Source organism: Mytilus californianus, unplaced genomic scaffold (assembly GCF_021869535.1).
Source record: "Mytilus californianus isolate M0D057914Y unplaced genomic scaffold, xbMytCali1.0.p SCAF_10, whole genome shotgun sequence".
NCBI lineage: Eukaryota > Metazoa > Mollusca > Bivalvia > Mytilida > Mytilidae > Mytilus > Mytilus californianus.
Genome location: NW_026262582.1, coordinates 53,445,671 through 53,460,044, shown reverse-complemented (window position 1 = coordinate 53,460,044; position 14,374 = coordinate 53,445,671). Strand labels below are relative to the sequence as shown.

At 32.1% G+C, this 14,374-nt stretch overlaps 1 protein-coding gene across 10 annotated transcripts in view; it reads left to right on the top strand.

Annotated features, from left to right (window-relative positions):
* LOC127718791 (myosin light chain kinase, smooth muscle-like) overlaps positions 1-14,374 on the top strand; it is a 78,791-nt gene that overhangs the window by 40,120 nt on the left and 24,297 nt on the right. For 5 of the 10 annotated variants that reach the window (XM_052224850.1, XM_052224847.1, XM_052224842.1 and 2 more), the window contains 7 exons: positions 1,161-1,361; positions 1,880-2,142; positions 2,752-2,927; positions 3,896-6,539; positions 7,692-7,709; positions 11,374-11,521; positions 13,247-13,666. In XM_052224850.1, the coding sequence (XP_052080810.1) occupies positions 1,161-1,361; positions 1,880-2,142; positions 2,752-2,927; positions 3,896-6,539; positions 7,692-7,709; positions 11,374-11,521; positions 13,247-13,666 (3,870 nt within the window). Of the gene's footprint in view, positions 1-1,160; positions 1,362-1,879; positions 2,143-2,751; positions 2,928-3,895; positions 6,540-7,691; positions 7,710-11,373; positions 11,522-11,983; positions 12,020-13,246; positions 13,667-14,374 lie in introns of all 10 variants that reach the window. The other 5 variants (XM_052224853.1, XM_052224844.1, XM_052224843.1 and 2 more) reach the window with 4 other exon arrangements.

Below are 14,374 nucleotides of genomic sequence, written 5' to 3'. Positions count from 1 at the left end.
AACAGACACGGTCAATAACATTAACAATTAAGGTAAACAGACATGGTCAATAACATTAACAATTAAGGTAAACAGACATGGTCAATAACATTAACAATTAAGGTAAACAGACATGGTCAATAACATTAACAATTAAGAGATAACAGTATTGTATTTCAAGCTTGGTCTACATAAAACACTGTCCCAAATTAAGTACGCAAAGCTTGTAAACAGATATCTGCGACAGGAAAACCAAGTTATACATAGGCCAAGCTTCAAATACAATACGGTTATCTATTCTTATGCAAAATAAACAAATCAGTCCATTTCATTCATTTTTTTGGTGTAAAATTTCATAAAATGAAAATTCTGCAAAATGATGTTATCGTCTTTGGCAACTAAACAAGGTGACATCATATGTATGCTTACGGCGTCAAATGTAAATACAGGGCGTTTTGGGGCTTTTTGTATACCTGTAATAAAATAAGATAAACCTAACATTTGTATGTGAAAAATGTGAGTTTTTTTTATTCATTATTTAAAAAATAACATGTCAATAGATTCAAGAATTCAAAATGTTGGCTTCCCTTAGCTACAGACAGCTAGATAGAGGATTTTACTCTTGTTGTCATCCAATCCGCTAATAAGAACCATTGATAGAAAATGGTTGTATTAGAATACCAATTTTACTGCACAAGGTAGCCTCCTGTAGATAGAATGGTACTTAGTTTCTAGCCCATGTTTTATAGGCAACCCTCAAGTAGAGATTGAATGGTACTCTATTACTATTTCATATTTTATAGGGAGCCCTCCTGTAGAGATAGTATGGTACTCTATTACTAGTTCATATTTTATAGGGAGCCCTCCTGTAGAGATTGTATGGTACTCTATTACTAGTTCATATTTTATAGGCAACCCTCAGGTAGAGATTGTATGGTACTCTATTACTAGTTTATATTTTATAGGCAACCCTCAGGTAGAGATTGTATGGTATTCTATTACTAGTTTATATTTTATAGGGAGCCCTCCTGTAGAGATTGTATGGTACTCTATTACTAGTTTATATTTTATAGGGAGCCCTCCTGTAGAGATTGTATGGTACTCTATTACTAGTTGATATTTTATAGGCAGCCCTCCTGTAGAGATTGTATGGTACTCTATTACTAGTTTATATTTTATAGGCAGCCCTCCTGTAGAGATTGTATGGGTACACAATAATTCAGAAGTGAATGAGGACCACAGTGTCTATAGAACAACATGTAGTGACAACATACACCAGCTTGTTATTCCACGCTGTAAACCTGAGGATGCTGGAGAGTTTGTATGTGAGGCATACAATGAATATGGAGAGATTGATACTTTCTGTCGGTTAAGTGTCAGTGGTAAGGTTCAATCAAGCAGTTCTGGATTTTTTTTATTTTGATTTAAAATTGTCAGACTATCAAAAGAAAGTTATTTCTTTGAAATTTTTGTTTGATTTAAATTTGGAACAATTGATCCTCAATGTCTTCAAGTATCTAAAAGCGGCAAAAATAGCTATATTTTCCAGACCTCATCTCTTCTTCTGTAAGAATAAGAACATCGTACATTGAGGTGAAATTCTTTTTGATTTTATCCATTTATATTAAAAGTAATTTATCAATGAAATAATACTCAGATATTCAAGTAACAAATGATGTGTTTGTGTATTACCACACTTGTCAAGAAACTATTTTATTGGAAATTAAATAAGCGAATCCAAAATATAGCCATTCAAGGTATTATTAAAATTGGAGTTATCTTCCTTTGTCCATAATTATAGGACAAAGGAAGATTTCTCCAAGTCAAAATATTGCCTTCCATTGCTAATACCATGCACTGTTTAACTTTTAGTTCCAACAGCAAAACATTATTATTTTAGAAAATCTTTCTGATATGGAAACCAGTGATGGAAGTAAAGTTGCATTGTCACAAGTGTTCCATGGAATTGCCAGGAAAATTCCACTAGATGACCCTGTTGATGGTGACAGGGGCACACCTCCAGACTTTGTTTTGAAGCCACACTCAGTTTTGGTTGAAAAAGAAAAGAGTGCAATATTTTTATGTCGACCTGAAGGGAATCCTAGACCAAGTGTACAATGGTTAAAGCAGGGCATTATTATAGAAAATAGTGATAAATATAAGGTATATAATGTAATATAATATTAATAAACCATATAATGAGTCCAGAAGACGCTCATTACATATTTTGTTATTAATATCTACTCAAAATTAGATAGCAGGTGTGACATGTAACACATTAAAAGATATTACATGACAATATGAAATGAGAATACCAATAGCCTGACTTATAATAAAATTATAGCCGATAAACAAATATTAAAGACAGGAACCAATGACAACCACTGAATAACAGGCTCCTGACTTGGGTCAGGAACATAAAGAATGTTGCTGGGTTAAACATGTTAGTGAGCACTCAACCTTCTCCTAACTAAGGATTTTCACATATTAATTTTAGAGAAATATAACAAAGACAAAACTACAAACTTCATCACATAAATAGCTGAAAAGCATCAATCACAAAAAATGTACATTCTTGTGGTTTGGAGGCTTAAATCTTGTCATTACATGATATCTCTTCAAACATGTACTTAAATCCAAATGTAATGTATGTGTTTTCACAGCTTAGAAGAAGAACAGAAGTCAGAAAACACTGAAAACACAGTCCTTTATTTCTCCATTTATTGTTAGTCCTAAATGTATCATAATACTAAAGTAATAATAAATTTTCAGGTTACACATGGTGAGGATTCCATTTTAGAGATAAGAAATGTTGTAATAGAGGATTGTGGGAAGTATACCTGTCTTTTGCTAAATCCCTCAGGAAGTATATCTACTGATATTGAGCTGACCTTGGGTGAATCCAATACAGAGTTTAAAGCAGCTGAAACCTCAGCAGTCAAAAAGAGGTGAATGTATTTATAGACTGTTGGTAACCTAACCCTAATGGATAGAGTGAGCTGATGTCATCAATCTATCATCCACCTATTGTATCTAAATTTCATCTTTTTATATTTTTAGAAACTACACACATATTGAGACAAATTTGGCAAGAATAATGAAAACAGACATTTTAAGATAATGCACATTTTGTTCCATTTCATAAGGAAACAATTGTTGGTCAGAAGCAATTGTTAAATTTTAAATATCTTTTCCTAAAATCAACAAGCTTCCTTTTCCTATATTAAAAGTAATGATGATATAGTGCTCTTTTCTTCATACATGTCAGCAGTCTTATTCATCCATGTGCAATGGTTGGTGAGTACAATATAGCTTTGGCTTTTATGGATCCTAACTGAATGGAAGGGTTTACATTATATCAATCAACTGTATTTGGGTACGGTGAACCAACACCTTTTGTTGGAAAAATATGGTAGGGCAAACCTGGGTTTATACCTGATTATGCTATGTTTTTCTTCTTTAACTCGATAAACCTCACATTTAAAAATTTGAAAATTGAACTATCTCGAGGGGATTAATATTGTAATCAACAAGGTTGTGTGTTAGAATTTGTATCTATCACATTCTTAGCAGATCTATACTTTCCATGCCTAATTAATAACCAACCTGTCATTCACTTGATTTCAGTCTTTCATTTGTCAAAATTTAATCATAACTTCAATTATTTTGCCTCTGATTTCGCTATTTGGCATGATAATGGGGATCATGTCTGATAATGTCACATAGAAAGAATAGTGTTTTTGCAGAGCATTGAAAAAGTTAGATAAATTTTGCTTACATGTCTAAAATCGTGAGAGAAATATAGATTCCACCACAGGTGGAATAAATGTCTTCAGATGTCTATTTTGGTTAATCTGTGGGGTTGCTGTTTCATTGATTTTTCACCCATTAATAACATCAGAGCATTTCATTTTAGATCTACACCAGAGAGTCCAAAGAGATCTACACCAGAAAGTCCAAAGAGATCTACACCGGACAGTCCAAAGAGATCTACACCGGAAAGTCCAAAGAGATCTACATCGGAAGGTCCAAAGAGAGGAGTCATCAACAGAAAGATTGAAATGTTTGATAAACCTCCAGAAAATTCTCCATTTTCTAACAATTTAACTCCTGCTAGAAAATTACCAACAACATTTAGTAGTAGTTTGTCCAGGGGTAGACAAGGACATAGTCATCAGAAAAAAGAAGATTTTAGGGATGTTTTAAACAAGATTAAGACTCCAAAGGATAAAAGGACAGGACATGGATTGGCTTCAGTAAGGAATAAAGAATTGTCAACAACTAGAGTTGACACACATTCTGTAATAGGTAAACGACAGAGAGACAAATCTCCTGTAAAAGTAGCAGACGCAGTCAGAAAATTCTCTGACCCACACAATATTGATCAAAGTAAGTTTGTGACTTCTAGAAATAATAGAAATTTGAATTCAAGTAGAACAACAGAGTCTCCAAAAAGTTTTTCTGAAGCTAGAAGTATAAGAATAAATGTAAGAAAGCTTGCAAATGAAATGTCTGGGTCACCTAAAAGTTTGTCAGAAGTTGAAAATGAGTCACTTCAAAGTAAAACTAAATGTGAGAATAAATGTGAACTTTTGAACAGATGTGAAAATGAGGATACAGAATCAAAATCTGAATTTTCAGTAAAAGAAAGACAAGCTGTTTTACACAGTGACTTGAAAACAATTATAGGGAAAAAACAAACGATGATATTGCAAGAACAGCAAATTGAGGGATTGAAAGTAAATAGTGCCAAAACTTTGCCAAGTCCTACTTCAGAAGGTCGTACAAAAATTTTGTTAAGTCCTGCTTCAGAAGGTCATACAAAAATTTTGCCAAGTCCTTCTTCAGAAGGTCATACAAAAACTTTGCCAAGTCCTACTTCAGAAGGTCATACAAAAACTTTGGCAAGTCATACTTCAGAAGATCATACAAAAACTTTTCTAAGTCCTACTTCAGAAGGTCGATCAAAAAGAAATTTCTTAGCAGAAGCCTCACAAAACAGTGCTGTAGAAATGGGAGCTGTGTTTGGACAAAAATTTGAAACTGATAAAATTAGAACAATGCCAGAAAAACAAAAAAGAACTTCCGTTGTAGAAAGACCTGTGACAGGACAAAGTGAATTTAAAAAATTATTAGAGAAGAAAAGAAATTCACTTCCATCAACAAGTTCTCCTGCAAAATTACATAGTACAGGAAGTTTTCGTGAGAAAATGTCTGGTCAAAAGGAAAGTGATCCATCTCCAATTATAAAAACAAGTGTACAACGTATTAACAACATTGATGATGTTCTAGATCGTTTAAAAGACAGGCCTCCAATACCAGAACAAAGAATTGTAACTTCTTTTACAGAATCTGTGCCAAAATCTTCTGAAAGAATGAACCGATCAAGAAATTTAGGAGAAACACGTAGATTAAGTCGAGAAAGTTCACCTAATTTCAGGAATGTTTTAAATCAAATTGAGGCTAAAACTAAAATTCAGGATAGTTCACCACAACCAAAAAGGAATGATCAGAATACTCGCTATCATGACAGTCAAGACCAGGCTGTTCTTACAAATAGAAAACAAAAAATAGAAAGTTCACGGGAAAACACTAGGTCTGCATCACCACAGAAAAATAGGGTTGAATTTTCACCAAGCAATTATCGTCATAGTAAAATTGTGAATAATATGGAGAGTAATAATGGTGTTTCAGAATTTTCTGACCCATCAGAGAAAAGTAATCATCAAGTTGTTGAAAAAAAATTAGAAATGCAAAAAATTGAGAGAGCCCAGAAATGGGATGCTTTGTCCAAGCTTTATGCTGAACAAACCGATGATGAAAATAGTATTGAGGTTACGAATAGGCATCAGAATGGAAGAAATGAAAATAGAGAAAATCAAAATGTAATTGGTTCTGATAAACTTGACAGAAAAATCTCCTCTGTGTCTTATAATAATCATTCTTCTCAAAATAATGACCCAGACAGAGAAATGGATAGGAAAAATGTATTTGAAAACATGAATGGTACTAATTCAGAAAGTGATGTTCATGAAAGTGCTTTAGAAAATATCCCTGAAAATTTAAGTCCTGGCCATGCAGTTATGATGAATTTAAAAAGAACTAAATTCAGTGAAGTTGAAGAACTTTTTGAGGATTTTTCTAGAATAGATAGAGAATTCGAGAGTTTAAAAAGAAACCCAAGATATGGTCCTATAGAAAAGTTAGATGTGGATGATGCAGATAAAAATATTCTCAGAAAAATATCAGGTCTTAGCTCTGATTTTGCTGATGACTCTATAAGTTCTCCATCAGATGACTTAAGAAGTGTTCCATCAAAAAAGCAGACAAAATACTCCAAAAAATTTGATTTCGAAAAGTCTCCTGCAATTGTTGAGCAGTTGGATTTCAGACATGTTTTGAAACGTCATGTTGAACCTCATCATCGTCAATATCCAAAATTCCTTGCAGACCTTGTAGATGTGAGAGTAAGTGAAGGTCAGTCTGTGACCTTGCAGTGTCAGGTGTCAGGTATTCCTAGACCTGATGTGGCTTGGGCAATGAACAACAAAAGAATTAAGGTAGGTTCTGCTTTGGAAACTTAAGCAAGCGCTGATTTTTTATAAACTCCCTAAAAGTTAATTATTAAATTTTTTTATTTCGCAAAATACTAATATGTAATAAAGAGAAGCTTATATATATATATCAAGTATAGTTACATGTATGTGTCTGAAGTTCTGTGTTAACAACAATAACTGGATTGTACCAGTACACCCTTTAAAGGGCTAAGTAAGAGTGTAATGTTACTTGAAGGTCTCTTTGGTCTTTGCACAAGAGATTTATTCTTGACTAACAGTTTGAAGCCCTTTTTACCAAATATTGTCTCCATCCCCCTGTAACATTTCTTATTGTAAGCTTACTATGTTGGTATTGAGATACCCTTTAAAGCCGTCATTAAAATTAGTTGTTAGTTATTGAGAATATCTGTGCTCTCAATTATTCTGGTTTTACAAAAAATTGTGTATAACTGAAAACAGTAACTATTAAATATCTGTCATCAACACCAAGTTCTACCAATTTTGAAAATATGTGGGTAAAAGTTTTAAAATAAATTGAGAAAATAAAAGTTTGTAGGGTGATTTTTAAAGATAATGAAATATGATTTTTGTTAAAACTTTTAGGGAAGTATTGTACTGTTTGGGTACTATAGTACGACCACAAAAGATAGTGACTAATCAATCCAATAGCGAGAGGATATCTCATGTAATACTTTAAAAGATTGGGAATTAAGAAATATGGTTTAAAGCTTTGAAAATTTATCATGCATTGTTGTCGTGGATTATATAATTATTTTGTACTACATTTAAAGATAAAGAATTATCTGGACTATAGATAGGTATGATATTAAAACAGGAAGCCCACTTAAAAGCAGATATTCACAGTTAAGATTACTACTTTGAGTAGTGCACATTGATGAAATCAGACTGTTTTATTCAAGAAAGTGCTTTTCATACTTGAGTTACTGAGTTGGGTGCAGACTTTTTCTTCTAAATTATGCATGAAATTGGTTGTCTTGGTTGTGGACAAAATTTTGAAAACTTGATTTAGATATGGAAAGAAATATATTTGATGTGGTGAAGTATTTGAGCTATAATGAAAATTTTTTAATAGAATCATTCAAGGTTGACAAGAGTTATCTCCCATTGTTTGGATAAAAATCTAACTTTTTGCAGACATCAAAACGTATACAGGTGAGTGTTGCAGGAAAGCTAACGTAACAAACTGCTTATAAACTGATATAGTAGAACTTTGCTAGTGTCTAATGGTGTGTTCTAACATAAAATCTTTTCAAATATGAATAGGAGGAATCTTACTTTGTGATATTTCTGTTATTTTTGTTTTTCATCAGTGTTATTGATATAGTAAACTTTGTATGGTTAAAAGGTGGTTTGAGACATTTTCATTTGAAATTTATTTTTTTTCATTTGGATTAGATAGTGGTGTAACAGCACAACATAAAAAAAAAACTATAAAAATCAGTAGAAAAAGGCTTAACTCATCAGATCGATACAAAGCAGAAAAAACATCAAACATAAACACAGACCAGACGTGGCAGAGTATTTATCCATCCCTCATCCCTAACAACAAAAAGGACACTAAGTTGTCTGTAATCAGATTGTGTCTGGTCAGTTGATGATTATTTCTAAATTCTGTTTGGTCTGACCTAAAGATATCTGTTTAAAACCTTGTGATTTCAGAGGAGGTACTTATATTTTAGAAAACTTGATGTGTGCTAGTCTATAAAAAAACCCCAGCATTTTTAAAGAATAGTGTAGACCAATACAGTATCTAAGTTAAAGAAATGCAAAGGTTCTTAAATGTTTTTTGGCTTTATTATTGTCATTCTTGAGTTGAAAATATTGAGGTTTCTCTTTGGCTGTGTTAGATTTGTAACATGAATCTAAAATGTTGACATCTTAATATATGCCATCTATTCTATGACTATAGCTGCATGTTGGGAGAGTGCCATATATGATCTCTCCATTCATAAACTGCATAAATTCTTAGGCTGTAGGTGGCTTGTTGTAGAATATATTGTTCTGCACAACAATCCATCATTCTGATGGCTGGATCCTTAACATTTACTTCTTTCTCTAGTACCTTCATCTTGGTTGACCCACTTTGAAAAGCCTATTTATTAGATTTACCTTTTTTTTGTTAACTAAAATAATTTTGCAACTGGATGTTAGACAAAAGCCCACCCTCCCTTCTTTTCACTGAATACGCCCTTTATACCTGATGGAGGAGGCCAGAATGCATGGAGAAAACCACTGACCTTCCTTAGGAAAACTGGCAGTCTTAGTTAAATAAGACTGGAGTCGACAAGCCTGCCACATGTGTTAGGTTTATTAAATCAACTTAATGAGTATAATTTGTTATAAAATTAATGGTACTATTAGTGAACATGAAACAGTTAATATTTTAATGTCTTTTGCATCTTAAATTGTCATTCAGGACAATACAATGTACATCAAAATAAAAAGTCTCTTAAAACACTATGAAAAGCATAAAAATTACAATGGAAAAGATGAAGTGAATTGTGTTTTGATGTTTTCACAAATTATTGACTTGTACGGTTCATGTGGATACATATTTTGTGCTTAACTAATAGTCTTTCTGCCAATTCTGTAATTGACTCAGAAATGAGAGAAAGATCTGTATGAGTTGTTTCCCTTAAAAGGAACATACCTTTTGATTGACAATGAAAAGCTAGAAGAAAGACCAATTTATCTGTGTGTAAATATTAATGTTTTGTTAAGCTAAACACTTTTGATATCTATTTACTATGGATTCATTATTATTACCAATTTTTAATTGATTTCATGGGTGTAGATTAAACACAAATTTAAATGTTCAACCAATTATTTATTTTCTATAGGCTTGTTTGCAGACTTTAGCAGAACCATAAAATCAAATATCTACAAAAATACATTTTTTCCTCAATCCATGGAAATTGATATCGACACAAAAAAAATGAATGATGAACTTTGTCATTATGCATGCAGGGTACATGCTTTGTCAGGCTAAATTCTCATGAAGGATTGCATTGATTATCATGATTATGTTTTTCGTTAAGTTTTCCACTAATGACAGTATTCTTTATTAAAAATTGGTCCAAATGCCTATATATATCACTATAAACTTGCATTATTTGCATGGGTAGTAGTCTATTTTGTCCAGTTTAGAGAACCAGTCTACAATAGGCTAAGGGAAACAACTTGTTTAATAAGTGTGCTATTACATACTAAAATCATTAATTGACCAACAGACTATTATTACATCAATTTCATACTGTAAATTCACTATTCAGAACTTGTCTTCCAAACCCTTTAAGCATAAAAGACCCTGTTCAAAAAATGTTTATGTTGATATACATATATGATATGTGGGGTAAATATTCAATAACACAGCTACCTAATTAACACACGAAAAATAATGTAATATTATTATCATAATATATACAGAAAAAGACTTCATAAGTTGATAAAACTTGTGTCTGATCATATTAAAATCATTGGAGGATTAGGGGCGGATCCAGGATTTTAGGTTAGAGGGGGCGCAAACTTAAATTTTTTTGAGGTAAAAGTATTGAAATATTCTTTATTAAGCTGAGGACAACCCAATGCTTTGGAAATTTTAGGGGGCGCACGCCTGCCACGCCCCCGCCTGAATCCACCCCTGAGGATCAAATAAAATAATCTTACACTAAACGAAACACAAAAAACCAAAGTCCTCTGTCTTCAACAGTATATGTCCTAGTTAGTCTGTACCTATGTTATTTAATTGATCTACTTAGTTATGATTGTCTTATGATTGTTTTGTCACAATTGGTCATAAAATCATTCAAGGAAAAAGGACAATATGACATAGTGGTGACAGGTTATTGGGCCTGGATTCTCAAGAAATGGAAATATATGATTTAGATCATTTGCCGATAAAAAATGTGTCCTGTTACTGTTACAATTATATACATTAAAAGTTAACATACACTGGACTTTCTCATTGTTTAACCTTGTTGTACTTTTGTAGACTTAATTCATCTTTATGTTTTTGAAACATTTGGAAACTGCTTGGTATTCATGTATTAGATACACCAGTGAAGGGATAAGCCCGATTGGTGTATCTTATATTTACCTTAATACTATGGTTAATGCAAAATGATAGCTTTCAGTAATTTAGGAGGGGGGTCTTTCAGCAATTTAAGCTTATTTTATGGTAAAGCAGGAACAATGCAGAATATCCAATGACATCATGGTTTTTTAATAATTCTGTTTCCTTAATGTAGATTTAAGGCCTAATTATCTGTCATGAAATTCAATGCCTGATTTCTACCTATATAAACTCAAATTATTTTTTTAAAGTTTACAGCTTTAATTTCTTGTGCAGTTGATTAACTTTTCCATTCAATGATTTTATTGTAATTTGACACTGTTAACTAAATATGCACTTCAAACTTTCATATTTGATATTTTATAAAGTAAACAATTTAATTGAGTTAAAATTAACTTAAGTTTACAAAATTGAGGAAATTGTAAATTATTTTTGTCTGGGAAAATTTCAGAATGGGAAGTATGAATAATATTTTTGGTATTTAGCATAATTAATTTAAACACTGTAATTTGATGTATGTATTTTTGTAACATGATGTATGGATAAGGAAATTGAAATGGGGAATTAAAGTGATATTTAAACATAGACTGTGATTATACCTCAATTTAATTTACATTTGTTTGTCCATGAGATATGGAATTAAAGGTGTTTACTTGTTTTAATGTCCATCATATATCAATGTAAGTATCATTATATAAATAAGATCTGACATGTGGGTTAATTCACTTGACCTTATATTTGTAGCCTTCTAAGTTTTTCCGTATGACTTATGAAGATAACACATCAACTTTGGTTATAGCCGGGGCTTATCCTGAGGATGATGGAGAGTATGTCTGTTCTGCTACAAATAGTCTAGGTACTGCAAGATGTTCATGTCATCTCTATGTAGAAGGTTAGTGTGAACTCGGGAATCTTTCTGCTCTGCTACAGATAGTCTATGTACTGCAAGATGTTCTTGTCATCTCTATGTAGAAGGTAAATGTTAACTCAGGAATCTTTCTGCTCTGCTACAGATAGTCTATGTACTGCAAGATGTTCTTGTCATCTCTATGTAGAAGGTAAATGTGAACTCAGGAATCTTTCTGCTCTGCTACAGATAGTCTACGTACTGCTAGATGTTCTTGTCATCTCTATGTAGAAGGTAAATGTGAACTCAGGAATCTTTCTGCTCTGTTACAGATAGTCTATGTGCTGCAAGATGTTTTTGTCATCTCTATGTAGAAGATAAGTGTGAACTCGGGAATCTTTCTGCTCTGCTACAGATAGTCTAGGTACTGCTAGATGTTCTTGTCATCTCTATATTGAAGGTAAGTGTGAACTCAGGAATATTTCTGCTCTGCTACAAATAGTCTAGGTACTGCAAGATGTTCTTGTCATCTCTATGTTGAAGGTAAGTGTGGACACAGAAAGATGCCTTTTTGTGAAAGTTTTCAATGAATTACATTTTACAAATGTAAAGGAGTAAGCTCATGAAGGGTTAAAATTGGCCCTTAGATTTTGATGTTTTTTTTATACATGTAACGCCAAAATATTACAAATTTCACATAGTAATAGTTGTGATACTACTATTTATACAAAATAAATTCTTTCTGGCCCATCACTTTATAAATGATGACCCCTTTATCATTTTGGTCAATTTTTCAATAATTCTTGACAGTTTTTATTATAATTTACATTGGCTGCCACCGCCTGAAAAATAAAAGTATTTTAACAATATATCTGCTGACTTTGAAGCCTAGAATGTACTTGTATGAAGAGATTTTGGTTAACTTTGTAGTAAAGCTTTTGAAAAAGGTCCATGTAGAACCAAATTATAGCCAGTCCTTTTTGGTATTTTATGATATAGCTGAATTTCAAGGCCATATTTGACCATATATATATAAATGAACCTTGTATTTTGTGTTTAACATTGAATACCAGTCATTAAAATAACTTTACATTTGTTGGTACTATCAAGTCAATGTATGTATCTCTTACTTATGAAAACTTTCAGGCATATTCTGCTGGTAATAATTGTACTGAATATGATGAAATATTTGCATTGTTCATTTAGCAAACAATCAATCAGTCTGTTGGTTTTCTGTATACTAGTTGAATTGTTTAGCATTCAGAAATATACCTTGCAATCAATATAACACTAAGCAGGGAAATGATACAGCAAAGATTGTTGGTCTTCTATTTTAAATATGAATAAGAAGGAGATGAGGGTAATAAATTACTGAGATAGCAAAACAACAACCAAAAGACACATAGAAGTCAACATATCGTCTTCAAATATGGACAAGTATCAAAATCCAAGTCTAGACGGGTGAAGTCAATTGTATCAGCAACATTAACTATGATGTCATGAATATTCAGTTCATTGTAGCTTTAATAAAGTACAATCTTAAATATTTTATGTATTTGTGTTCTCTTGAACCCGATCTTACCTAATGAATAAACATATATACTCAGCCATATGTTGAAAGTAGCTAAATGGCAGTGTTGCTTAATATTTTTTCAGCAACTTAGAAATTTGTTGTTGATGTACATAAGATTTCTACTTGACATTATTTTTCATTGTTACTATGGTTATGAAAGTACATGCAACATTAATTATTTTATGTTATTTCTGTAGAATGCAGCAGCAACCCATCCAATGAAGTAACAGATGAGGAAGGACCTTCTGATCTCTCATCCAATCAAACATCTTCTTTTTCAAGTCACACCCCTGTACGGAAAATTTCCTATTCTTCCACTGAAACACCACCATATACTCCGTCATTTGAACAGCAGCCAAATACTGTTTCACAACAATATGAACATAAAACTCCCAGCATGCCATCTGTTTCAACTAGTTTAGATGAGAGTAACTATGATGACAATGAATTTGAAGATGACTTTGAATCTGTTCAGAAACAGCCCCCTCGTATCCATGAAATTAGTCCAAGGAATGTTGTGACTGAACAAGGACAGAAATTACAACTTCAAGTCTCCTTTACAGCTGAACCTAAACCTGTTGTGCAATGGTTTAGAGACAGTTTCGAAATTATTTCAAGTATGTAACTTAGTAAAAATATTCAATATGGTATATATACACTCTTTTTTTGTTTAGAAAAAATTGAAGCATAAGAATAGATACATGTATTATATATCTGTAAGGGGAGGTAAACCTATCTATTAATGAAGTGGAAATTGATTACATTTGGCACAACATAAAACAGTTTTTAAAGGAATAGAAAAGACCATGTCATTAATTTTTATAGATATCAAAATATTGTATGGTTTATACATGAGTTTTCTACTTGGCATTAATCATTCATCGGTTCATCCATTCCTTAAATGGCAAATTTAGTAAATGTAATGATTTTTGTTCATGTTTTTATTTTATTACCAGTAAAGCAAAGCAAATAAGTGGTTGGTTATATTAAGTAATTCAATTGATTTATCCTGCACAGCACATACAACACACTGGAAAGAATTATTTGTAGTGATTTTTTTAGGCCCACTTAAAGTTTAGACAAGAATGGGGCCTCACACATTAATGCAAGGGAGATAACTCTGTGTTAATTTTATTGAATTCCAGTTAATTACTTTCAAAGTATGATTATTAGATAATCAGTATGTTAATACATTTAAATTAAATTGTATAATTTTTTCCTTGTTGCAGTTAATTATTTGCTGAAACATGCAATAAATGTACAACTCCTTAAGTGTACTGGTGATAATAATTAATTATTGAATACACATTGATTATTTTAACACA